The sequence below is a fragment of the Agelaius tricolor genome, unplaced genomic scaffold (genome assembly GCF_023055355.1).
Source record: "Agelaius tricolor isolate 1412-34295 unplaced genomic scaffold, bAgeTri1.0.p SCAF_2, whole genome shotgun sequence".
In the NCBI taxonomy this organism is placed as follows: domain Eukaryota; kingdom Metazoa; phylum Chordata; class Aves; order Passeriformes; family Icteridae; genus Agelaius; species Agelaius tricolor.
In genome coordinates, this window is record NW_027269262.1 from 63711589 (window position 1) to 63739044 (window position 27456).

The 27456-nt window shown below is 40.3% G+C and overlaps 1 protein-coding gene across 1 annotated transcript; it reads left to right on the plus strand.

The window, feature by feature from the left end:
• The first annotated feature begins 1234 nt into the window (after positions 1-1234).
• On the plus strand, positions 1235-27456 carry RDH10 (retinol dehydrogenase 10). Its single transcript, XM_071421026.1, has 6 exons — positions 1235-1774; positions 2239-2477; positions 22105-22203; positions 23511-23656; positions 23968-24099; positions 26053-27456. The coding sequence occupies exons 1-6, from the start codon at positions 1483-1485 to the stop codon at positions 26174-26176; spliced, it is 1032 nt and encodes a 343-aa protein (XP_071277127.1). The 5' UTR covers positions 1235-1482; the 3' UTR covers positions 26177-27456.

Genomic DNA, 27456 nt, shown 5'->3' on the forward strand with positions numbered 1-27456 from the left:
CCGGCACATCATTACACACACACGGGAAGAAGAGAAATTAGTGGAACTCTGAGCAGCAAAGGACTGTCCGGTGTAAAAAACCGAGTAGACATAAGGAATGCCGAGCTCTGCGTTTACTGACTTAATTTGCTGCCAATTAACAGCACGCAGAGGTTTAGCACTAACGCCTGAGAACATTATTGAGAGTGCTTTGGATCCTAGTTACATTTTTTTACTATAGTGTTATTTTGTGCTAATACAGACGTTTGTATTACTTGATCTCATTAGCAGTATTATAAAGGGTGTGGATTAAAATCAGCGCGCAAAACCACCTGCAATATTTACTTAAGCGGTTATCTGCACTTTCTTCCGAAACTTTTGAACTCGAATTTGTGCTCAATCCGAGAGGCAGCGTTCCCAAAGTTCCCACAACTTTTCTGAAAACTGGCGGCTACACAGGGAAGAAAGCGCAGCGTCGCGCACTTAAGGCACACGGCTGCAGGCGAGCAGAGGCAGTGGGATGAGTCCTGCACACCCATGTGTGGGAAATCGCAAGGGCACGCTCTGGTCCTCATCCTTTGGAACTGGCAAATGGAGGAGCGGGATGCTCCGGCGCCGGGTGGCCGCAGGGTGCCCAGCTACAGGGAGCGGCCGCTGTTATCGCACCAAAGAAAATACTTTCCGTGTGCTGGCACCTGTGAGCTCCTATTTCAGTCAGTGGCGGGTGCGATATCAGTGACCTCTGTACTTGGCTGACAGACCAAGAAGCCATGAAGGTTTTCCTGAGCGATTTCTCACAGCTCAGCAGAGGATCCCCAGGCACGCGGGCATCGTGCATCCTGTGGTGGCCCGGTGATTCCTGTGGGCTTCCAGCTTCCCTGCGTCTCTAGCCCCGAGCACGAACCTTCAGCGCCCGTGCGCGTTCCTCTCACCCGCGCTGCGGCACCGCACCCGAGATGGCGCTCCGGCGAGGCGCAGCGCATCCCGGGACTTGTAGTCCGAGGGCGGACTGGGGCGAGCTGGAGCCGCCGGGACTCCCGCCCCGAGCAGCGCAAACCACCGGCCGTCCCGTCCCCGTTCCCGTCGGGGACCTCCCCCGGCGGCGGGGCGGAGCGGGGCGGGGGCGGGGGGTCCCGGGAATGCGGGGCGGGATGGGCCGGCCCGGGGGAGGGGCCCGGCCGCCCGGTCCGCCCTATATAGAGGGGCCGAGCGAGCAAGATGTTCACTGCCAGTAGCGGGGCCGCGGGCGGGACGGGGCAGGACGGGGAGGTGGAGGGCAGGCGGGCAGAGTCGTGTCCGGGCTCCGTCCTCGGCGTGTGTGACTGAGGCGGGGCGTGGGGCTGCGGGGGCGAGCGGCACGGAGCGGGGGAGCTCGGCGGCGGGACCCCCGTGAGCGGAGCCTCCCTCGGTGCCCGTGGCGGGCGGTCCCGGGCAGCGGCGGCTCCAGGTCGGGGAGCCGGGCGGCGAGCAGGCTCCGTGCCGCCGGCCCCGCGGTCCGGCAGCATGAACATCCTGCTGGAGTTCTTCGTGGTGACTTTCCGAGTGCTGTGGGCGTTCGTGCTGGCCGCGGCCAAGTGGCTGGTGCGGCCCAAAGAGAAAAGTGTGGCTGGGCAGGTGTGCCTGATCACCGGGGCGGGCAGCGGCCTGGGCCGCCTCTTCGCCCTGGAGTTCGCCCGGCGCCGGGCGCTTCTGGTGCTGTGGGACATCAACACGCAGAGCAACGAGGAGACGGCGGGCATGGTGCGGCACATCTACCGGGAGATGGCCGAGCAGGCGGCCGCTGCCGCCCCCGGAGGTAAGCGGCGGGGCTCCCCGCGCTGTCCCCGCCGCTCACCTGCCCGGCCCGGGGCAGAGGGAGCTGGGGCTGCGCGCCCGGCGGCTCCAGCCCGGAGCAGCGCTCACCTGCGGCCGGCCCTGAGAGCGGCTCCGCTGGAGACCGCCGGGCGCAAGAGTATCAGACGCCCCGACGGCGTTTCTGCCAGCCGGAGCCGGCCCTGTGCCTGCCGCGGTGAGCCTCTGCTTCGCGGAGCCCCGGACTCCGGCGGCTGCTTTAAAACCTGCGGCTTTTCCTGAAACACGTAGCAGCGATAGTAAATAGCTGACTCCTGGTGTACTGCAATGACACCAAAGTAAATAGAAGTTTTGGTAGTTTGAAATTGTATTTGCTGTTTCTGCTTGAGCTACTTGTTTGAATGTCAAAATATGAGCAAGAACTTTATTGCCCCCCACCCCTTCTGTTCTCTTATCTGTGTTTTTTAGTGGCTGGAGATGGAGAGAAAGATGTGCTGCCCCATTGCAACTTGCAGGTTTACACGTACACCTGTGATGTGGGCAAAAGAGAGAATGTCTACTTGACAGCTGAGAGGGTCCGCAAGGAGGTTGGCGAGGTGTCTGTCCTGGTTAACAATGCTGGTGTGGTCTCCGGGCACCATCTTCTGGAGTGTCCTGATGAGCTTATTGAGAGGACCATGATGGTTAACTGTCATGCACACTTCTGGGTAACTATAAACTCCTTTCTACTGCCCTTTTTGGTAATTAATTTTGGGAAACGAGCTGCTGTTGCAGAACTGTCTCCTTGAGGTTTGCACTTGTTCTTTTTCACTTGTAGGATCGCTGCTTTGGGTATTTCTTGTTTTGAGCTGACTGTTCTGTTTAACGGAATGCTGGTATTAAGATTGCTAACAAATAGTTTTAAATCAGCTGTATCCTCCTAGAATCCAGAGTTCTGGATGTAGCAAAGTTCAGTCTCGTGGCCATTTCTGTAGCTTTGGATATTAAATCCTTTACAAGCAATAATCTCAGAATCTGCTTAAAGGTTGTTACTGTTAATGAATGGCTTCTTTCCTCACATACTCTTCTGCCAGCACATTAGCAACTTTAATATACTCTTTTAATGATGATTACAATAGCAAACTTGCACATTTCTAGAGAAAAATCTTTAAAATCCCTTGAAAATGTTGTTTGAATTGCCTTGGAGGCAAATTGTTCCTTTTGAAGGCTGGGAGGAAAGGCAAAAAAGATTTCTCAAGGAATCAAGCCAGGAACACTTTTTCAGGAATCCTGTGTATTTGTCCTCATAGCTTTCTCTGGAGGCTGCCTGTAGAAGTAAGAAAATCTTAACTGTGGTTTCTGGGATGGTATTGTCTCCACAACTAGCAGGTGCTAATTAAGGAGAACAAGTACGTGGTCTTACTCTTTTTGTCCATCTAAACCTTGTTTTCCCATGTGGTTTATTTTTAGACCCATAGTGGTGTGGAGTTACATAAATTGGAGTGTTGAAGGAGGGCATGATGCACACTTGGGTTAGCATTAGCTGTCAGACTGAGACCATTGTTAGTAATAAAACTGTTCTTTGATTCCTCAAATAAGGTTATGAAATACACTTGCATAACAATGAAAGGATTAGGCAATCTGAAATATACTTTGACTTAAGGTAAGATCAGTCAAAGAAGGTTTTTCATAATACAACTTTATAAAGTGCCTCATCTTCAAAACTTAGAAGGCCCTCCCAAGCCAACTTTTTAACATGGAAATGAAATGCTGTTTCATAACCCTAAAGGAGCCCCTTCAAATCTGCACTGTGAAACACTTAATGGCAGAGCAGTCTCTTTCCAATATATTGTAAAGCTTGCAGAGAGTGCACGGAAGATAGTATGTTTAGAAGCTCTTTTAAAGTCTCAAAGTATATATTTTAAAGCAATCTGAGAAGTTCTGAGAATGCTTATGTGACTTCTTATAATTAAGAGTTCTGTGTGTTCCCCTTAATGAAAGTTAAATTGGTGCTTAAGCCAATAGAGATGTGTAGTAGATTTAATGACTGTTATTGATGTGGCTTAAATGTTGAATTGACAGTTTCCAAGAACTCTAAATTATGACATCACCATGAGTTAAAATATGGGAGGATCCTAAATTCTCCAGCTGTTCTTCCTTCAGGCCTAAGTCATACACTTATTTATAACAGTTTCAGAGACCTTTTTAAAGCACTCTGTGTGTTCTGAGTCTCTTACAGTAATAGAAAACTAAACTTAGATTCTAGTATTGCTATGATTGGGTTTCCATAACAGTTCCATTCATCTAGCTCTAAATGTTAGTGTAAAGTGGCTTAAAAAAAAATACTCCAAGAAGGTATAGCTATGTCTGGACTGCGGAACTTGAGATTTTGGCTTAAGTTTTAAAGGAGTAGTCAACACCCTTTAGATTTAATTGAGGATCTGTTCATATGTAAACTTCCTGTAGATTCTGTGTCCTGCTTTGCTTTTATTTTCTTTTTTCTTTTTTTTTTCCTCTGTTGGCAAAGCTCTTTTCCTTGTATTCCCCTTCATGGTCCCAGAAAAGATTGGCTTGACCAATAGTGGGTGGACTTCTGTTGAAAGTAATACTACTTAATTCATAAGATATCATCTGAATCAGCTGATTTGAAGCCAACTTTTTTGATGCAAGTCAATGCTGACTTAAATAGAACAATGTGTCTAGATGTGTGAAGTCTTATACAGCTAGTCTTTTCCGTGTCAGCTAAACTGGTGGTCCAAAAGCAAAGCTAATACTCTGGAGCATTATGTAGGCTTTTAAGTATTCTTGCAGGGTGTTTAGTCCAAAAAACTGTAAATGGATTTTGTAAAGACATGGATCTTGCATGTTATATTGCTTCAGTAGTTAAGTGTCTGTACTTTCTGGGGTTTTGGTGTTTGTGTGTTTTGTTTGTTTGTTTGTTTTTTTTAATGTGGTTCAGGGGAAATTCTTTTTCATCCCTTGATCATTAATCAAGCCTTGATGTGTTTCTACATAAAAAATGAAAATAAGGCTCTAGTACTGTCCCTCGAAACATTTGACATCACATTAATTGCCTGTTCTCCATGCAGAATGCAGGTGATCTGATCTTGCTTTTATGCTAGCAGCTACCATCAGAAGGCTGCCCAACTTCTGCAGTAGGCAGTGACATGAAAATCTGTCACCGTTTTGCTGCTGTGACTCCAACTGGGCTGTGTACCATATCACAAACTGGCAGTCCAGAGAGCCTTAGCAGCATGCAGCAGCCTAAACAGATGCTTTCCATTTTGCTGACATGCATGATTTGTGTAATCCTTCCTATGAGTGTTCTATATAAAAATGTCACCACTGCATCATGTAGCAATTTCCACAGCATAAAATCCACTGCAGTATTAAAAACCTGTTATTTCATGCTGTGATAACTTGAATGCTTCTGATATTGAAAACATAGGGACAAAATCCATTCCTGGTTTGAAATAAGCCAGCTCTGGTTTACTATAATTTGCAGATGCATAAAATTGTAGCAGGAGTGTAACACTATCTTTCCTGCCAGTCTGTTGCAAGAATAATAACTTACTTGGCTGCACTTGTCAATTATTAGAACTGAATTTCTACAGACTAGGAAATTTTCTTTCTATGATGTGTCGGGATGCAAATTTCAAAAATGTTGTCACAATATATCTTGAATCTGTTGCTAAATCAGATTTTAGTAAATATAGGAATTGGACTTTTTTCTTGTAGTTTTACAATAAAGCTTAAGTATCAAAAATACTGTGGTTAAGAGAATGGCACCATATCAAATAAAACTACAAACTCTTAATTTTGGGACAATTTGAGAGTCTTGTAACTACTCTAACACTTCTTCTGGAAAAATAATCTATTGCTGGATAAGTAAATATTAATATTGGGCATCACTATAATACCTGGGCAATCCTTCTAGTTTTGGTTGCTGGGGAAGGGCCAGTGCAGGGTGATGAGCAGGTTCTGAAATTCTGTGACATGAAGATCCTTCTGTACAACAGGTCTTCAGTATTTAGCTCTAAGAGATGAGTGGTCTGTGTTTCCCTGTCATGGGGATACTTCAAATATTTCAGCTTAAAGCTTTCCTCCTAGAGTTCTCTTCAACTTACCATAAGGGGGAAGCAAAAGCATTCTGCTCCAGCTCTGTCATATTAAAAAAAAAAAAAATCCATATAGAGAGTGACTAGGACCCAGAGTTTAAAGGCTTGTGTACTGCTTTCTTAGTCTGGGTTGGTTTTTTTTTTTCATTTATTTACAGCTGCTTGATTTTTTGAAGATATGCTGGCATTTCTGTAGGAATTGAAGTAATTTTCAGATGGTCTGACATTGGTGGGGGGAGATAAATACTGATTTGAGAGGGAAACAGTACTAAGGTGTTTAGGGCATTCATGAAGACCTCTAAAATTTAAATATACCTTGGAAAGATGGTTAATGCAGAGTTACTAAATCAAATGCCCATTGATGCAGCTGCTGTACTTATCACTCTCATTTGACTGACAGGATTGCTAAAGCTATGGAGGGGCTATAGTTATCTATAATGTATCAGTATTTATGTATTGTTGTCTTCTCTTCAAGCTCTCTGGTGTCAAATAAAGCTCACTTATGCCTATAGTTTGTTTAGCTCAAATACAGAAGTATTACACATAGTGTGGATGCAATCTTCTATGGAAGAAAATGCAGCTTATGATATTTGGATCTATAGCCTGATGAGTCTTTTGGCCCCTTAGCATGATTTTTAGTTCTTGCTATCAAATTTAGGATTCTAGCACTGATGATCAAATATAGACAGAATATTCCACTAACAGGCCACCCAGCTATATTTAGTATTTCAGATGAGTGAAGTTAGCTTAAATTGTTTTTTTTTTTTTCTTTTTAATGATGTACCCCAAGATGCTCAAGTTCACTTACAAAGTTTAATCTACATGTTCTTGACTTGTTTCTTTGAAAAATGAGCCGGATCAAGTTCAAGCAAAACATTTGTATGTGATCCAAAAAGTATCATCAAAACTAGCTCTTCCCTTGCTCAATTATTCCAACTCCATGCCACCAGTAAATTACCCTGGACAGCACATGTGTTTCATATACTGTGGTAGCATGCTGGGTAGTGAGTATGAAGGAAAAAGCAATCATACTCTTAGCTATGGAAATAGTCGTATTAGTCATACTTAAAACTTGTAAGTGCTTTGGTATGGTTCTGCTGTTCATCTCTTTCTGGGTTCATTTCTCAAAAAAAGAGAGGGAATCTATCAAATGAGAAAATACTATCTTCCAGATGCAGGCCCTAGAAAACTACACTTTCCCATTTTATAAAGCAGTGTACTTAGCACAAATTTTGGAAAATAAAGGGGTGGATATATATTTCTGGAGTTAAAATGGGCACAGTGCTATTGGTTCAGAACTTTCTTCATGGGTTTACTTTATGGTCTATGAGGACTAGCATTGTGTCAAGCATAGATGTCAGTTACCATCACTCAGTCTTTAATTTTATAGCCTGTATCTTGCAATTTGTGTATATCTGTATCTTAGCTTTGTAATCATATTTTACGTATAGTGATCAGTTAAAAAGCATTCATGTTTTTTTTTTAAGTTTTCTTTTTTTGATGCAGACACCAACCCAGACCCTTTAATTAGGTGCCTGTATGTTTGAGCTTTGACCATAGCACCACTCTTACACCAGTTTCAGAATAGTAATGGAAGAGGATAAAAATGAATCTTTTGGCAATGTACTCATCTGAAGAGTCAACACACATAACTGAGCGTGTAGGGATGGGGTGCTAGGTAGGTCTTAGTCTTATGCAAAACGCCTCTTCATTTGCCTTGTGTGGGAATCATGAGTTTGAGCATCTATAATTGGGATTCCACAGTGCTGCCCACCAAACTGTAGTTGTTCCACGTGTTTCTCAGCTCTGTTCCCTAAGGGCTATTGCATATGTTCTGTCCTGGTTCTTCATTGTCTACTGTATCTTGATGATAAATAAGTAGTTACATATCAAGGAGTGTGAGGAGAATAAATTACAGCACTCTTGGTTAGTTAGCAACACTCAGGGCTGTGGGAAAATCATATTGAAGATTTTTTGAATGTGTTACAACACCAGCCTTCCTACATATACTTTCTGTTCTAGAGCATCTTCCTTGTGTGATGGAGAATGCTGATTTCTTTTGTTCAAATGACAGCTGAATTTGTGCATTTCCCTTCCCTCTCACTGATGATGTACAGTGCTTGATTTTCATTCCAGTCAGTTAACAGCTCTAAAATCACCTTCCATAATGGTTTCCTTGAACTGCTTCAGTTACACCTAAGCTTTTGTGACAGCTTCTCTCAGACATACTTTGGAATTTAATTTGCTGCACCATTTGAAAGGTGCTCGGATCTTAGAGTCTCAAGAAACAGAAAGTAGAGATTCTCAGATTGTGACCTGTGGATTATTTGTTGCCTGTAGATTGGTGTCCAAGATGGTAGCAGAAGGTGTGATCAGCCATTTATTTCCATTCACTAAACTGTATAAAGCTTGAAGAATTTAGGTGAAAACCATAATGTTTCACAGAAAAGCATTGTGAAAATTCACTTAAGGAAAGGGAAAGTTGTCCTGAAGAGACCATGCCAAGACTACTTGAAACATATCTGAAGTATTAATAATTAGGTGGCTCGCAATTCTACATCCATCTAAAATGAAGCTGGAGTTGCAGTATAGTTTGCAGAGGTAAGACACTTGGGAAAATCTCACTCTTTAGTCTCCTGTGACTTTTTCTGAGGCTTGGAGACTTGTCAGCAAACTGTGTGAATGTTTTCAGGATTGCTAATCTTCTCTGAAGGCATGGTCCTGGATGAGTGATCCGTGTGATGGTTATATTCCTCCTTCTTATGGAACACAGTAGGTCAGCTGAATAAGCAAAAACCTCTGACCTGGCTTTGGTCTGCAATTATGCAGTTACTTGTGAAGGATGTGGGGAGACAGGAAAACCTTGAATGTGACAATGGTCTTTGCCAGTGTGGTGCCTAACCTTGTTACAAGTGGAGAGAGCAGCTCTTCAATGTTTCACTGAAATACTCATCTAAAAGGCCATGTGTATGCCTTTCTTGTCCTGTAGAGGTTAGGAGGGCAATGGAGTTTAAAGTTCCATATTCTTCCATCCACAGGTAACATCCACCTTTATTTTATGAAAACTGGCTAAGTTAATTTTGTCATTATGTTATTAACTTCCTGTAATAACCAAGTGACTGTAGCAGAATTGGAGAAGACAGCTGTGTTCGTGTGCTCAGTGGTGGGGAAAAGCAATCCTAATTATGATGCAGCCAAGTGTCCTGGTAACCCAGTGTTTGCAGCACTGCCTAAGACCTTTCTTAACTGATCTGTGTGGGTAAGCAATCCTTTTTCATAGCTCTCAGTGTCATCAATTACTCTGACTAGACAGGCTGAGGAAAGATGAATGTTATGTTTTCTAGCACCATCTCTGTCATTTTAGCACTGCACTTCTTAAATCTTTTCTACTTTTATCCTTATCAGCTGTGAGCTATTACTCTCTCCCAATGCTTCTCATGCTTTGATTTCGCATCCGGGGTTTTTCTGTGGGGAGGGAAGGATTTTGTTATGTACTCTAGTACTAAATCTTTCCACAATTCTCTGTATGTAAAAGCCAGTGCCTCACTCACTTGATAAGCCTTGCTCCCTTTGACCTTTGAGGTTTCTGGCTGTTGACACTGATGGTAAAACTGAGTTACTGATACCTCTCTGTCTTTTGTGAAAAATGGCAGATGTCTTTCTGGAAAGGCAAGCTGAAGCTGATTTGCATGTGATGCTGTGTGCTTTTACCTGTGGTCTTAGACTTCTTCATCTGCTAAAAATTAGAGTCTTTCAGCCTTTCAAAATGCAGTTACAGTATAGGTGAGTAGGCATAGACTTTGAGATTCTTAGAATCTTGGGGGTTGAGAGTTTAGTTTGAAAGCAGATATGTCACAAATGGGGGGAGATTTACATCTGTGCTTACACTTTTGAATGAACACTCTGTTCTTGTAAATAGTTATATTAGTAAAATGATTTATATGTCAGTCAAATTAACACTTGACATGAGTGAGTTGTCGCAACTGGGATGGGAGGGCATGGTAGGCCAAGATATGCTGGAACAGCTGTGGAGCTGAGGTGGCTGACTTAGTGTGAGCCTTTTGAAATTCAAGTTTGTTTGGCTGTTGAATTCTGCACCTAAATGTGCCCTGGTGCTGGTTGCTTCTGCCATCTGTTTGAACTTGTGTGATAGCTTCTCAAGCACTCCCCCTTTCAGCATTGTTTTGAAAAAGCTCACAAGTGTGTGTTTAAAAGTAACTTGTCCAAAATTCCTGTTGATCTAGGATGAAACTACAAGGCAGCTTAGTGGTGGCAGTCTGTCTTGTGGGACCGTCCCTTGAATCTGTATCTTACCTTGCACTAGTTTTTATATTCAGCTGGTGTTAGGGTGAGCTGGTTCAGCTCACTAACTTGTCTGTGGGGCAGGGAGGAAAGCTGCTAATTTTCTTGCCCAAATTGATTCATTTTTCTGTTTGAAGGCTAGAATAACCTCATCAGCATTTCAGACTTGGAGTAGCCAATGTGTGGGGGAAATGGTGAAGAGGAATAGGATAAAACCACATAGCTGAACAGGGCCTCTGTGATTATCCTAGTGAAGCCTCATTCTTGGGCTTTTTTTTTTTTTAGTACGATTTACATCCTCTAAATAAGTAGTCATGAATGATTCCAGGCCATAACAAATCATCCTCTGGCATAAAAGTCTGAATATAATGACTTGACTTCAAAAGAGATGGTAGTATTTTAATTACAACTGTTAAAAACCCTTAGATAAAGGTAAGCTAGTTTTCTGTACACATCAGGTAATGTTGTGTTAACAGCTTTAGCTTATTTACCTTGAAACAATACTATGATTGCTGTGATCTCTGTGCCTACTGCACTGTTTAACTTCCCTGGAAATCAGTTTGACTAACACAGAATGTGGAAAAAAAACCCAGGCTTGAGCCATGTTTCAGCTTGTGGGAAATAAGCATAGTTTCCACAGACATGCAAAGGAAGTATTTCTCTCTCTGAAGACTCACCCCCTAAGAAAGTGAGTAGTTTGCTAATGTTTGTTTAAAATGCCTGTGCAAGCAAAATCTTTGAAAATTGCATTAGTTACTGTATTAGCTGGAGTCTTTTGATCATTTTATCCTTTGTTGGCTTATGAAGCAAAAATTTACCTGCTGAGACTGTTTATTTTCTGTACACGCTTTTGTGGAAGGGTGGGGAGAAGTATGAAACCTAAACACCTGGGTTTTAAAAACCTAAAAGCTTCATGCATTTTAGAAATGCACTTCTCATTCAGTGAGTTACTTTGTAGGAAGTCATAGTCTTTTAAGGTCTTACTGTTTCCTGAAGAAACACTGAAGTTAAATCTCTAGTTAAATCTCATCTTCCCTAGTTTTCTGTTTCCACTAAGTAAGACTGCTATGTAGAAAGAGGAACTTTCCTTCTGGTCTTGTTCCTCTTGTGAGATGCTCAGTTGTAGCATAATCACTTTCCTTGTTATGAAGGAAATTATTCAAAACAATGACTTGGGGACTGAGTTGGGCAGGATGAGTAAGGTGACTCAGCTTTCATCTGCCTGCAAGTACTCTAGGAATTGCATTGTTACAGAGGTACTGGCCTTAAGGTATCTATAAAATATAGCAGTCCCTTTCTGCTTAGCCACTTCTTAAAAAACCTGCTACATAAATCATAAAACATGAATGATGACTTCATATTTTCCGTAAGTGGTTCTGACAATACTGTTCTCTAGTAATGTTTTGGAAACCTGTAGACTAAAATACCAAGCTTTACTAAATAGTCCAGAAGATGACTAAGCTTATGGCAAGCTGGAGAAAAACGTGGATTTAAAAGTTGGATTCTGTTCTTGTTCACTGAACAAAATATTCTGAGCTCTTATCTAATAGCTTTTTCTAAAATTAATTTGTTATGTGGATTTTTCGCAGACTCATAGGGGCATGTTTTCATTTTTGTCAAGATTATCAAATAGCTGGCAATAAATAACTGCTCTCCAAATGGTTGGACATTTGCTGCAAACTTGTGCTAATGAAGGTGAGGAACTAATGTGTTTGTTACACTAATGTCAACATAGCTCTGAAACGCCACAAATCCTTTGACACAGCCATTTGTCAGTATATAAACAAAGTAGAATTTCTAGTCACTTGACTTCAGCAGGGCTTAAGCTACCTTTTGTGGAAGGGAGTAAGTGTTAACTTCCTGTTTTACTTGAATAGAAAACTCTAAAGTAATTTCAAATTTGACATTTCAATAAACCTATTTTTAGGTCATCTTTACTGATAGATCTGCCTGTGGAATAATACAAGGTTGGTGCTGCTGCCTACTCAGACTGTAATTTAAATTCCTGAATTTGCAGGAGTGTATCTGTGCTGTCACAGCCACATTGGAGCTCTTTGTTAGTCATGGCTCTATAGAAAGCTCAAATACTGACCTGGCAGATTTGAGCAGAAGGATTCACTTTCTAAGATGCATCTTACTTTTCAGTGGCTGCCAACTGTGTAATACTTCATTTAAATGAATAGTAATTGTGGTTGGATAGCTATGATAGTCTGAGAGTAGAATGAGATTAATATTTATGGAGAATAAATATTAGCTTGTCTAATAAAATGCCTTTGACCAGGAGGGAAGAGGTCAGCTTTTTGCAAGTGAGTACTTTGAAAACTTCGGTTCTCGTGCTCGGTTACACCCTCAATGTGTGCTGTCTGGAGGAGTCTGCAGGTATACATTTGTTCCACCTTGGTCTAGACTTGCTTGTTTTATGTGTAAGGTGGATTAAACACATACCTGGGCCTCCAACAACGGCCCTCTTACTATGCCATCTTACCTCTATTATTCAGTCTCATCTTCTAGATTACTTTGGCATTTACAACAAACATCTTTGGCAAGTTAGGTTTTGCACTTTTACATGCATGACTCTAGGCAGAGATGCTTTTTTTCACTATTCATTGCTAGCTGTCAAGAATCCAGTATGTTTGGATTGGTCTGACCAAGCTTTAAAACCATTAAAATTCAAAGTGCAAAAAATTGTTTGTGAGGGCTCAGAATGTCCTAAAGAAGCCAGCATGGTAGTGTAGTTACTGGAGGACTTCTGATGGCCAGGGGGACATAATTAGTTTTTGAAAACAGTATGGTACATGTATGTGCTGAGCTTGGCTTAAATATGTTTCTTCCTCAAGAAATTCAGCTGGGTGCTCTGCACTGCTTCATTGGGCCCTCCCTCCAGCAGAAGGGGCTTGCGAGCAAAGGAGAAGGAGAAATGGAAGTAGAACAGACACTGTTTCAGATCAGGATAATTTATTGCAGGCAAGAAGTGTTGTCAGAGAGATACAGGAGAGATGTAGCAGAGGAGTTGGCATCCTTTCCAGTTAGTTAAGATTCTGCATGGATAAACTTGCAGTTAAAACAGTGATGAAGAGTGCAAAGTCTCTGCTGGCTTCTGAACTTCTTCCTCTGTGAGAGAAAGAGGGAATGGGCTGTTGAACAGGGAATTAGTGTCCTTAAGTGGAGAATCACAGAATGGCTGAGGTGGGAAGTGGCCTCTGAGGGTCATCAGGTCCACCTCCCCTGCTCCAGCTGGGCCATCCCGAGCCAGTTGCCCAGGCTTGTGCCCAAACAGCTTTCTGATTCCTCTAAGGATGGAGATTTTCACCATCTCTCTCAGCAGCCAGTGAGAATGTGCTTTGTTTCTCATAGCTGTATGAAATCAAAGACTTGCAGACTCTGGAGGGAAGAAGTCCAAATACATAATCAGTGACTGAAGTGTACTGCTGCATACATTGGAAGCACTTACACATCAGCCAAGCCATATCAGCAAGGTGGACATGGACAAGTTGGTGTGCATTTATGGTTTTGTATAGCTACAAGCATGTCCTTTAAAGGTAACTAGATGTTTGCACAAAAATTACTGGTGGCATATAGACATTAGAAAGATTGGACACTTTGCAGGACAGGCCTGACATCTGAGGATGGAAATCATTTAAAAAAGCAGATAAATCTAAAATCTCTTGGGAAAAAAAATACAGAAGCTCTTGGGAGCAGAAAGGTGGAAACTGATATCAATAACATAAAGGCTCTGAATTCCATTTGCTGGTATAGTGATAACAGGGGTAGTTCAGCTTGAATACCTCAATTTCTTCATGCCCAGAAACTATATATAGTAGTGACTCCTAAACAGACGTGAAAAGTGTTCTTTAGGAGAAATTAGGGCTACTTTTGCCTGTGTTCTATGTACCTAAACCCCTGCTCTAGCTTATGGTGCCCAAAATTCTAGTTTGATGCAGTGGTGGGGGATGCAGAAAAGCTTTACTGCAGAGACCTTGAAGTCTGATTAGCAGCAGAGCACTATAAAGCTTACAGTGACACCTTTTCCACCTTGATGCTCAAGAGGCAAGTTTCTGAAGTCAGAATTGTCTTTCTTAGGTAGTGTTCTTGAGTACTTAACCTACACTTAAGATGAGAGGGAGAGCAAAGCTGTTTTCTGCTCCAGTGTGGGGTAAGGTCACAGGAAATTAAGTCCTTATAAGGAAGGAGGGGGGACAATGTAGTGATGTGACAAGGTAACAGTAATAAAAGTTTCTGTTGCAATGTCCTTCCCAAAGCATTTTTCATATCCCTCTCTCTGTAGACACAGCCTTTTTCAACTAAGCCTTGCTAACAAACTATACAAAAGGCAATTTAGTCAGGCAATGTTCAGTTGCCCTAGGCAGAGCATAATTAGTTCTAGTAGTAAAGAGTGGAAATCAATGATTAATGTTTGAGAGATAACTAGTGGTATTAGTTTCCTGTGTGCTTTTTTTTGTTTAATAGCATTACTTATCTTATCTTTACTGTCTACCCATTGTAAACAGCTTTGTGGCACTAAGTTCTGATTAAGGAAACTATTTAATTCAGTTTCAGCTTTTGTCTGATAAACTCAACATGAGTTAGCTCCATGTAAAAGAGGAACCACTATGATAACTAAACTCTTAATAGGAAAAGTGGTGACTATTGGCTTTGAAAACTGGAGAAATTTTGGAACTGAACCCTAAACAATACAAATGCTAAACAATGTAGTAATGTAAATGTGGGCTGTAGCATAGTTATTCTTCTGCAACTGGTGTGACAAATGCTTATTTCTACTAACAAAAACTCACTTACAAACTTCCATAAATAGGATTTAACCTTGTTTTGTGCAACTTTAATGCTTCTCAGCTGATTTGATATGTCTGTTGAGAAACAGGGGATTTTGTGTATGTGCATTGGTCATGAGGATAGAGAAAATTACGTCCATAAATTAATAATAAATTATAAACCAAGTGAATCAAGTAATAGCTTATGTTTTTACTAATCTAAGGCTTCATGTACTTCAATGCAGTATTTCATGCAGAGTTGGGAGAGAAGAAAAGTATGCCTATTTCTCAGTAAATTTAAAAAAGTTTTAAATGAATTGATGTTTCTTTTTCATTTGTGACTTAACATCTTGAGGGTATTTCTTTTATTACCTTCACTTCTTAAACTGAGTAGCTTTATCTCTGTCTTCTAATGTAGGCTATCCAAGGTATTGGGGAGTGTATGTGTGGCTTTGCTTCTGTGCAACTCATCATTATAGACTTTTGCTTAAGTCTGTCATGTTCTTTTGTGGGCTCCCAGTTGCACGGCAGTTGTAGCATTATTACTGTGCATGTATGTTAAGCATTAACTGCTGGTGCAGTTCAATATTAAAGGAATCCCTGTGGCCCCAAAACAGTGGGTTTTTATGTGAAGGACAAATAAACCTTCAGTGAGAACTTAAAGGTTGTGTTGCCTGCCAGGAGATAAATAACAAAGGGACTTGTTTTGAGATGAAATATCGGAAGGTCTAGCTTTTTTGTTCTGAATGCAGGGCCTGTGCAAGGCACACTTGAGGACAATCCGTGAATAGTTTTCTATTTTGCTTTTAACACAAAAGCTCCTGATTCTTTTTGCTTCAAAACAATCTGGGTAGTCCTATAAAAGAATTCAGAGAAATGTGACTTTATTTTTTAATTCATTACTTTAGGAAGACTGTGTAATTCTGACCTATAGTTCATTATCGTTTTTTGTGAATAGAAACCAAAGAACAAAAATAGTTCTAATTTCCACAGCTATTCAAATATTTACTTAGACAGTGGCTAATTATCCAGAAGGGGCCCAGCAGTTCTTGAAAACAGTCTGTAGAGACATCTGAGGTCCTTTAAAGTACAGCTTTGGTCCCTTGTGTTAGCAAGGTCAACAGTAGTTGTAGACTTCTGTCTGCCTGCTGTATTCAGCCTGTTGCTGTCAGAGCCACATCCTTTGTATTGTGTGGTCTCTAGTCTTCAACTCACTACTTGGTATTTTCATGTAGTCATAGTGTAATTACTATTCCCATCTTAAGCTAACATTTTAGAGATGCTTGTAGAAGGATAATTCAGAAAGGATGTGGAGGCTATATGGGAAGAGTAATTGAGATGATTGTACAAATGACAAGTGATTATTCTCAGTTCTCTTTGGAACCAAATAAAAAAGCTAGAAGGAATGTAAATGGTTAAAGGCAGGCTTGCAACTTCATACTTTGCTGAATGAGAAGGCATTTTGGATATTACATGCCTAACTTTGATAAATCCTCCTATGAAAGAGTTCTAGGGTATATTTTCAAGGCCTTTTCTTAAACCATTTGATGATGACTTCCCCTGTAATCCTATAAGCGAGGTTTTAGCCTGTGTTTATAAACTGTATGTAAAATTGCTGTCTTCTGAAAGGAGTTGGGCTATATGACTGTAGCTGAAAATAACTTTAGTGTGTTTACTGATAAGCTTGCCATGGGGGTTTTCTGCCTTTCAGGCACTTTCCTTTCCCTTTCAACATATATAGTGGTGCATTAGTGCAATACCACATAGTTTGGACAAACCTACTTACAGGTAGGACTGCAGAAAAATTAGAGGTGCTCTTTTGTTGGACCTGGGTGCACTTCTTCTCAATTACTGGAATGGAACAAGGAGCTGGGGCATGTGGAAATCTCTATTTGGTTCTAGGGTGGAGTGGCCACATGCTGTCCTGCACAGGAGTAAGAGAACTTGCAATGCTGTGCTGTAGGCTGTGAAGAAGAATGGGAAGAAAAGAAGACTCTATGTCCATGCTAAAGGAGAAGGAGAATATAACATGTATTTTAGATTAAAACTTTTCTTGTCGCTGTTAGTTAAACTAACAAATTAGAAAACGTGGGGCAGCAGGCTGCTATGGTCTCTTGTACCCTAGTTCCTAGAGATAGCTGAATGTGAGTCCTTGCCTAACCACACCAATTTTGCTTCTTGGATTTGCCTGAATAGTTTTTAATATGAAGATGAAACAATACATTTTCCTAAAAGTGCACTCATTTGTGCTGTTAGGCAGTTGCTCTGGCTGTCAGGAATAGCTGTGGCTTGGGAGAAAATGCTTTCTCTGTTATACCAGTACACCACTGTTGTGTATAACTAGTGATGTGAAAACTCACCTCCTTTGATATTCAAAAGAATAACCATGCTCCTTACCTGAAGGCACTGTATGGAAAATGAGCTTTGGCATAGACTTTGGCATAAAGATACTTCAACTTTACAGTAATACAGCTTGTTTGTGCCATTAAAATAGTTTAGAAAGGCTGTTGAGAGAAGGCAGAAAGTAGGAAGAAATGTATTGTATTGAAAAAGAGAAACCTAAAGGACTTTATGTGTTGGTACCTGTTTATTTCTTTCTTTGCTATAAAGGCAATTCTCTAAACATGAGGCAGCACATACTTTTCTACTTTGGTGTGCTTTCTGCATTCAGTATCCATTGTTTTGAGCTGCATACAGCTAACATTGTTTTCTGTGGATGCTTGCTTTCTTCTTTAAAAATAATTAATCCAAAATTTAATTAAAAAAATCACTTTCCCAAACACTGTATTTCTTCATATTCTCATTTGCTGTATTTAGACTAATTTGTCTTGACATTGCAGCTGTGCTGCTCTTTGTGTTTCACAATCTTTGGAGTTTTGTTTCATTAAGAATGGAACTAAAGAATTTGGGGAAGGGGAGGGAAGAAGTGCTAGACTGTTAGAAGTTAATTTGCCGTAAACCAAAATGTTGAGAACAGATTACGAAAGCTATGAAGTGACATGTAAATGCTTGTTCAGTTTCACACTTGTGAGAAATAAGTCATTTAAGCTGTGTGCACATGAAATAGAAGTTTGGTTGCAGCTACTGGGAATAGTTCGGTCTTATTGGTATATTCAAAAGCATAGAGGAACATGCTCACAAGATTAGAAATTGATCTCTAGGTTCCAAAAAACTTAAAGGCTGAGCTAGTTTGAAAAACTAGCTCTACTCTGTTCACAACAGCTTTATACATTCTGTCTCTCCTACCTAGTTTCTACCTATCTAAAGTATACTGCAGGTTAGAAAATTCATGTTCCCACTGTGCTTTTGGGGTTTGCTTTTTGATTTTGGTTTTTGTTGGGGTTTTTTTCCCCTTAAAAAAAGAAAAAGGTAATTTTGGGTGAAGAAGATGCTTAACTTGCATTTCTCAATGTTGAACACTTGCATAACTTCCCTGACTGTTCGCCCTGATGCATCACAATTCCTTTCATCCTCTATATTCTACTTACTGGTTTCTCCTCAGTGTTGAAAACTGTGGTGTGTTTGTCATGAATAAATGACCCAGCTCTGACTTTAAATACTTCTATGTTTTGGTTAAATGTCTTCCTGTGCAGCTGTGAGAGGTAAAACTGAAGCTTTGAGGATCAAACCAGAAGGCAGATAGTTCAATTAAACCACTTGACTTGATTTGAATTATTTTGGGGACCTGGTTCATGACCTCTAATGCCATGGACAAAACCCATCTTTTGCTTGGTGTCTTCTAATTTATTTTTTTTTTAATGGAGGATTAGCATGTCCATGCATCACCTCAGAAGACTAATGTGGTCTGTGTACCTGTTCAGACAAACTCCAGATGGGAAGGCCACCCAGGAGGCATCTTGCCCAAAACCAGTCAAACTCTTAACTAGTTTGTCAGCAGCACAACAAGCACACAGAAGACTTCAGGTCTGGTAGGCAGATGTAGTTGAAGCTGAAAGAAACTAGAAACAAGAAACTAGGTTGATCTGGTTTATGTAACGGGTAGAAAAACTGGGAATCAGAGTATGGAGGAAACTGCTTTGATCAAGGACGTGTGTGGTGCCAGAAGCTCAGTAAGAACACTGATTTATTTAGGGATTGCTTATACCACGAAAGAATAACTTCACTTTGGGATTGTTTTTCCCAGCGAGAGGAGGATGGGAGGAGCAGTGGGCAAGCATTTACTCTGAGCCTGGAAATGCATCCCCCGGTAGGGTGTGTCTGCCTCTGACAGTGCTTGTTTTCAAGTGCTGACTCCCAGCTGCTGCAGATGGCTGGAGGATGGCAGCAATTGAGATGACTTTCTCTAACATCCATTTACTGGAGATGCTGGTGGTGGACTGCTAAGTTTTCTACATATGATAGTTATGCTATCTTTATATACTCCCTCAGCTTCAGATTTTAAGTGGATTTTTGAGATAGTGTGCCGTGGCAAAGTATAAGGATTGCTCTGAACAGGCTGTCTCAACACTGAGGTCCCATGCAAAGATTTCCATGAATTTCTAATTGTCTTTAAAGCAGAGGAGCTGTGGTTTTTTTCCAGTTGAGTTATAAATGGCTTTTAAGAGGTGACGTACATGACGTGACTGTAGTTCTGCTGCTGGGAGTTGTTCAAGTCTGCACTTGAGATGCTGAAGACATCACCCAAAAGTGTCCTCAACAAGCTGTACTTGTCATGTGACAATTTCACCTGTTTGAAAATGGATTAGTCTAGCCACAAGCTCTGAAAACTCAATTTTTATCATCTTTATGTTTTGACATAGTATAGCATAGTTGAATGGGCTTTCTGGAATTTACTAGTCTGGTTATGTTGCATATTTATATATACATATGACTTTGAAAATTCTCTTCCTCGGCCAAGCTAAACATAAGACACTTAAAGACACATAGTTGTAGTTCACCATTTTAAAAACCACAAAAAAAAAAAAAGAAGAAAAAGCAGTGCCATAGCAAAGATAATAGCTTGGTGCACTTGTCTGTTCATCTCTTGGAAGACAATACTGACTCCTGCCTTGAAAGTGGTAGAAAAAAATCTGTCACTACTTCTTCCCCTTCTTTCTCTACCCCAAGACAAGCTTCAAGGCCCCTTTTCTGTAGTTGCTGTGGTTTGCAGCCAGAGCTTCAGTCTGCATTATCAAGCTTTCTGGCAATGTGAGGTGGCAGTCAGTCATTCCAATGTGATGTGGACAGATAGCTGAGACATAAGTGGAAACTGCTGATGGAGCTGACAAACGTTGGGGAGTGGAGTAAATGGTTTAGCAGGACTGAGCTGGGAGCATGGATGTGGTACAGGGATAGCACAGAGGATCAGGGCTGGCATACACACCATTGGTGTTGCAGTGTGCAAGGCAGGCTGCAAATAAAGAGCGCTCTGTAAAACTTCAGTGCCATCCAAGCGAAGCCTCTTTTTCAGGTGGTCATGCCCGATGATGACTCGGCTTTGTTGCCATGCAACATAGGAAGAGAGGCTGAAACTTCGTGTGCCTGGCACAGATTAGTTTAATAGCAAACTGAATTCTTGTCAGAGGCTCTATGTAAGAGGTTTAGAGATCCCTGCCATGAGGAAAGAAACAAATGCAAGGCAGCTTGCTCTCAGATTATTTTTTTTATAATTAGCTTTGTTACGTAGTTATGACAGAATCTAGGAGTTGTATGAATCAACAGTAGAAAAGGCAAGGAGTCAGGAGGTCTGTTAATCTTCTATCATCTGCCAGCTGTCCAGTGAAAACACTCTTTTGTGTGGTGTTAGGAGGTCTGGATTAGTCATTTAACACCTGCAGGCAAAAATGTTGTACAAGAACATGTGAAAATCATTAGAGCAAAACTGTCCTGACGTCTGTGATTGGAAAATGCAGACAGCATAAGAATGGAATTAGATGGATTCAGCTGTAGTTTGCATGTCTTTTTAAGAATGCAGCTGACAAGACTCAGACCAACAATTAAGCGAGTAGGAAATACTTAAGGGGCATTTGCATGCTCTGAGTTTGGATACAAATTACATGGGAAGAGTTGGTTTTTGGCAGGATAAAGCATTTATGGTACTGAGTGAGTTGGAATAGATTAGTAGCTCTGTCACTAATAGATTAACATATTAACTAGGCATGTTTGTGATTAAAAAGCATTGTCTGAAGTTCTTGGGCAATTTAGAAGTGGTCTCATATAGTACACTGACACCCTAAAAGCTGAAGTACGTCATAACTACACGTACCATTTTACTGCTTCATTGATTTTTGTTGTAAATATGGTGCCCTGCTTAATAATTATTTGTAGTGGGGGAGTGTTGAGTCAGCTTCAGAAAAGAGATGACAAAGATAGGTATTCTAGTAGGGGTGATCTTCCAGCAAGTACCTTCAATGTGTGTTGCTTAAAACTTAATTATTTTAAAAGGTGTTAACTCTGACTCAGGTTTTTAAACAGAAACAAACTTTGTTAAAACCAAAATATAAAAATTGGAGGTTAAAATTAAAGTTTCATCTTGAGACTTGCTTTGAGTTTATTTTATTTTTAAACTTTTAAGGAATTAGTAACACAAATGTATATCTTGTCTTTTTAGCTACACAGTGCTATGGATCCTAATAAAGATAGGAAGTAATTTAAACTAGCAGATGTTGGCTCTATTGTAGGTAAAAAGTAACAACACAAGAACTCCACCTGTAGTGTTTCTTTTAATATAAAGGTCCTAAGGCAATAAATTACTTGGATAAAATTAGCAACATCTAACTTAAAAAACACTGTCAATAATTAGAACTGATAATTGGTACTGGTCTCAACAGAGATGTGGTGGATGGTGTAATTAAACACTTTGCATTTCGTTTTCTGTTTTTTAAAAAATGTGGCTTCCATTTTAAGGTCAAATTATCTCCTTCTGATAACTAGTCTCTTCTGGTAAAATAAACATGTCTGAGCTCAATTGATCCTTTAACCTTAGGATTTCTGCAGATATAATCCTTGCTGCCTTGCTCTCTGGATTCACAAACAAGCTGTAGGTTTTCTGTTATCATTTTTGACAAACTCAAGTTCAAAACCTGTAAAATGATTGTATTGCTATATTCTTGATAATAAACTGAGAGTTTCTGAGAACTCATTGCTAATGTAACTTGTTCATGAAGTGTTTTTTTTTCTTTATGTTGCTTATGTGTACTTTGTTTTTTGTTGTTTTCTTTTTGTAGACCACTAAAGCATTCCTTCCCAAGATGCTGGAAATGAACCATGGACACATTGTGACAGTTGCAAGTTCCTTGGGGCTATTCAGTACTGCTGGAGTGGAGGTTTGTTAGACTATAATGAACAAAAAATTTGGCACTTTTTGCCAAAGATAAGTTATTTAAATATTATCAGCTAGAGGAAGTAAGGTCAAATCTTCAAAGATATTTGGAGATTATGGTGCTGAGTACCATATCAACACATGGCTCCCTGTGAGTGGGAGCCACAGGACTTGGGCAGGCATTGCATTCATTTACTTGGATGGTGGAGTTGGCACTGAGAGCAAAATCCTAGGGTGGCTGGGGCTTTCAGAATGCCAGGTTATCTTTGAATTACCTGATAAATTTAGGAGCTTGAAAGGAGTCATTTAGCCTATTCCTGTCAAGATATTCAGTACTAAGCTTGAAACCAAAGGCAAGGGCTTTCAAAAGCAAAATGTTTCTTGTTTCTGTGGGGAAATGATTGCAAAAGTTCTAGAATGTATGGCTCACCTGCTTCTAGCAGGTGTTTGAGAACTCCAGTTTGTGAGACTTGTCTGGTGCATAAAAATAAGTTAGGACTAGAGCTTGTCATTTTTAAAAGTCATTAGTACAAATGCAAGTGTGAACAAAAAGCACTCAGTTAGTGAAAATTAATTAAGGTGTCTAAAATAATAATAGTCTTATTACCCTATAAGCATAGGCTTCTTTGCATACAGGTAAGGCTCAATCCAGGACCTTAAACTGCAGTGTTTCATAACCTAAATGAAGGAAGATGGTGTAACTTAGGGCTTTTTAGAGTATTTACTGTCTTGAGAAAGTTACAAGGAATTTCCTAAACTGGGTGTGACCACCAATAGAGATGGACACATCCAACTGAAAACACACTAAGTTCAGCAACAATAAAAAGTTATTGCATAGACAGCAGTAGTGTTTTTGTGCATCTCATAGAAAAACTCAAATCTTGGTTGCATCTTCTGTTGAAACTAACCTTAAAAATAACACTTTTAAGATTTTTACACCTATGCCCTGCCAACTCTTCAAGCTTTTTCAAATCTGACCCAAGGTAGTACTAGGTATCTCAGTCCTTTGTTGCAGCATTTATTATTAAGCAAACTGGTAATTGGAGTAACTTGTCATGTGAGCCTGCCTGATTCAAAGACTTGAAGCCAAGGTAATATCCTCCTACATTCAGCTTTCCTGCTTTCATGATTCTGTGCGAATTACCTCAAAAGTAAAGTGATAAATGAGTTGATGTGGTGCTCTATTCAGTGGGTGTCTTTTGTTGTTGCTTTGAAAATCTGTGCAGAATCACTTCAGGTATGCTGGCTTTGAACATCATTCATATCTGTCCTGTTTTTTTTTTTTCCCTGCTTTGTTTATTGCCAACACAGGATTATTGTGCCAGCAAATTTGGAGCTGTAGGCTTCCATGAGTCTTTGAGCCATGAATTGAAGGCTGCTGAAAAGGATGGAATCAAAACTACTTTAGTCTGCCCTTATCTTGTAGATACAGGAATGTTTAGAGGGTGCAGGATCAGGTGAGTAGAATTCTCCTTCTGCTCTGTGCTTGTAGTGCCATAAAAGTATTTAAAGGTAACTCAGATGTTACCATAAAAATATTAAATATTATCTCTGCTTTAGTATATGTTAGTGTTAGACTCAAAAAGAGACTTTCTGAATTCATGGTCTTCTGTCCTTTTGTACAAAGACAATGCAAGTTTTGAGCTATAGTCTTTGTAACTTAACAGTGAATATAAACAAGTTCCAAAGAAATTGAGTTAATGAACTGTTCACTGGGGTCTATGGTCCTTTGGGTGTCATATTAATCTGTCCTAATCACATGTTCCAGAAAAGAAATTGAGCCTTTCCTTCCACCCTTGAAACCTGAATACTGTGTGAAACAGGCTATGAGAGCCATCCTTACAGACCAGCCAATGATCTGCACACCTCGCCTCATGTACATGGTCACCTTCATGAAAAGGTAAGAACTGAAGTGCCAGTTATTTGGCAATGCAATCCACAAAATACATGAGCATGTCCAGTTTCATGATACAAACACCTTCCCACCCACACAGGCCATAGGTGCTATTTTGCTAGAATTCATAAGTCTCTGTTGGCTTGCAAGCTTGTAGGTTGCTTGCTTGGGAAGCTTCATTTAACCAAGGTCCTGTGTATCTATGCATCTTTGTTTTAACCTTCTTGTATCTTCCATCCTCCTTGGATTCCTATTTTCTTTTTAACAGACTATTAATTCCACTGTTTGAGTTCCTCTTTAGGAACGGGGCACGAGGCAGCTCTCAGCAGAGGAATCTCTAGCTGCTTGTTTCTAGAACAAGTGTGTGAGGAGGCCCTTCCTACCTGCAGATTCTTCAGAACTTGCACAGATATGGTAGATAAACTGAAAATTGGTACTTTCAGAACTAATTTTCAGAGTCTTAAGTTTGGCAAAAGGTCTATTTAAAGGAATTACTTCTTTCATTCTAACACACTGCAGTTTGAGAATGAAAACTGTTTTAATCTGTAACCAGGCTAACATTTCAGTGATGCCAGATAATGCAGGAGCTGTTTCAATTCCTGTGATATAACATCACTTGAATTCTAGTTTATGGAGAACAGCTTCACAGGCATCTGTGTTTTGTTTTAAATCTGAAGTGTGTGGGAGGAACATATAAAATATAGTATTGTATTATTTTCTTTCTGCAAGTGATGGTTGAAACTGAGCACCTTGGTGTTTTTTATTCCACTTACAAGGTGGTTATTCTCCTCTGGCTCAAGTATCTCTTGGTGGACAGGCTCACCAAAAAATAGAGGTATATTGACTGCTCACCTCTTTCCTGGAAGAGAGATGTATGTGTCTATTCTGACACCAAATGAAGGCCATTGTCAGTATATTTAAGAACTAACTCCTTCACCCAGAAGCTCAGAGGGTGCTTCAGTGCTTCCTGCACAGGCGGTGCCTTACAGCAGCAGCAGCCACCACATCAAAAGCCCTTTGGGTTTTCTTGGTTCAACACTTCAGCTTCCAACAGGAAGATCAAAGCTTCTGTATAATCTGTGCCCCAGGCAGCAGCCTTTAGATCAAAGGCTCTCCAGTCACTGCACAAGCAGTACTGCTGGCACTGGAGGCACCTGTACCAGTGACATCTACTTCTTGGTGCTTCAGTGGTCATCACTCCTAATGGCTGGAATTGTACTGCTTGCCACTGAACAAGTGCCTGCTGCTATTCCCAGGGCCTGAGGAATCCCATTTCATTCTTTCACTAGAGCCCCTGAGTATTACACTTGAAATAAAAACAATATTTTGTTCATGTGAGAACAAGGGGAGGATCTGTAGCCAGGTATCCATCACATAATCACCTCTTGGAATTTTATCTGGAGGGGGGGAAGGAAATTGCTCTCTTTACTTTGGACCTTTCTTCTTGAGGATGGATGATTGAGTTTAGAATATAAATCAAGGTTGTTAGACATCTGGTGATCAAAGAATGGCATTAACTAACACTAATCCCACATTAAAGAATATCTTAAATGTCTGATGACCTCTGCTGATGTGGCTTTTAGCAGATGCTTTGCTTTTACCAGGCCTTCTGTGATGCTCTTGCCCCCCCATCCCCCCTGCCCCCATTCTTTAAAACAAGCTATCACACTTGTGAAGAAACAGAAAATCTGGTCTAAGATGGAAGCATGTGAATAAACAGCTTCTTTCTCCTTTCTGCTTGCCTGTATGATTGGGACTCTAGAATTTCAGTTCTCTCTGAAAGTATCCCCGTGAAATAAAGATCCCTTAAGTTTTTAAGAAGAATCTCCAATAGGTATTATATTGTTTTTAAGGAGACCAAGTGCATAGTGCATGTAAATACATGTACTTAAAAGTGCATGTAAGCAGAGGTTTTGTCTTATGCTGTCTTCTAACAAATCTACAACCTCTTTTTTCCAGTATTCTGCCATTTGAAGCAGTGGTATGCATGTATCGATTTTTGGGAGCAGACAAGTGTATGTATCCTTTCATCGCTCAACGGAAACAGGCTACAAACAACAATGAAGCAAAAAATGGAATCTAACACTTTTGGATGGACTAACATTTATAGGTGAATGCAATAATGTTACATGACTGAATTGCAAAGTGCACTTGCATCTAACAGATGCAAATGTCAACATCTTACTGTGGCATTCTCTTGGGTCCTAAACCTGTGTATTGAACTCTAAAAATCAATGGATTTTTATATACTGTAAATAAAACTGACTAGAGTACTTGGGAAATGTGATAGGTAACTCAAATGAATTTACAATGTAGCTGCCACCATTGTCCTTTAGAATATCACTGTATGTACAGTAAACTAGTCATACTACTTGTTGTAGGGATGCACTGTGTGATATCTCTTCCTTAGTCTGCTAAGGCTTCTAAGAGCTGTCTCCAACCAGAAGATGGAATGCTTCAGAAGTGGTTTGACTTTCCTTACGTTACTTAGGAAGGGAGGGAAATCTTGCAATTTAAGCTACTGCTCATGATCTCATAGCAAATTCAAGGACAATTTCTGAATGCATCTCTTCACTTGTTTACCCACGTTCTCTAAAGGACACATGGCCAAATTGTGGTGTAATTCTCTTTTGTTGCAACTGTGTGTGTTCTATTTGAACAAAGATGAAAAGAAATTTGTAAATCTCTGCCAATTCAAAGGCAAATGAATGTCTTACATACTGTCAAAGCAAACTTGTACTGGGCATCTGGTTTTTTTTAGGAATGCAGTCAGTGATTTCATTTGACTTTTTTTCCAAGTTGACTTAATTTGAAATATGCTCTGTTCCATTTCCCTCTATATGTCAGAGTCCAATTTATTATGGACTACATAATAGTTTCATTTCTTCTTCCTCATTCTTACTTCTGACAGAGTTCCCCTACCCCCCAAGGAAACTGTTGTGTTGAATTCTCTAACTGGACTTGTGCCTAAAAGACAAAGCAACTCAGCTGAGATACAAACTGTTTATGTAAGTGCTGGTCATATGCCAATTATTAGCAAAGGAAAAATAGAATAATGCCTGATGCAACTCTACATTCAGAATATGAAAGGGTGTAAAGATTTTTTTTTGAGTTGTACTCACGTTGTAGAACAGCAAATTACCTTTTTACAGTATTTTTTGTAAAGCGAACAATTTTGTGCCTTGAATTTGGTAATCTGTATTAGTGAAGCATTGTAAAAGTGAAATTCTACCTCTGTATCTTAATGTATACCATCCACTTGTAAACTACTATCAGAAAAATTGTGATTACTTTTTTTAGAATGTCTTGTTAAATAGTGACCAATGCCTGTGGTTATTAAAGTGAGCCACTTTTTCCTTAAAA

What these genes read in the sequence shown, in the direction of transcription:
- RDH10 (XM_071421026.1), top strand. Translation starts at nt 1,483, where the DNA reads ATGAACATCCTGCTGGAGTTCTTCGTGGTGACTTTCCGAGTGCTGTGG. An exon ending in GGCCGCTGCCGCCCCCGGAG is followed by an intron (nt 1,775 to 2,238) that starts GTAAGCGGCGGG and finishes TGTGTTTTTTAG; the next exon opens with TGGCTGGAGATGGAGAGAAA. An exon ending in TTTAGAGGGTGCAGGATCAG is followed by an intron (nt 23,657 to 23,967) that starts GTGAGTAGAATT and finishes CACATGTTCCAG; the next exon opens with AAAAGAAATTGAGCCTTTCC.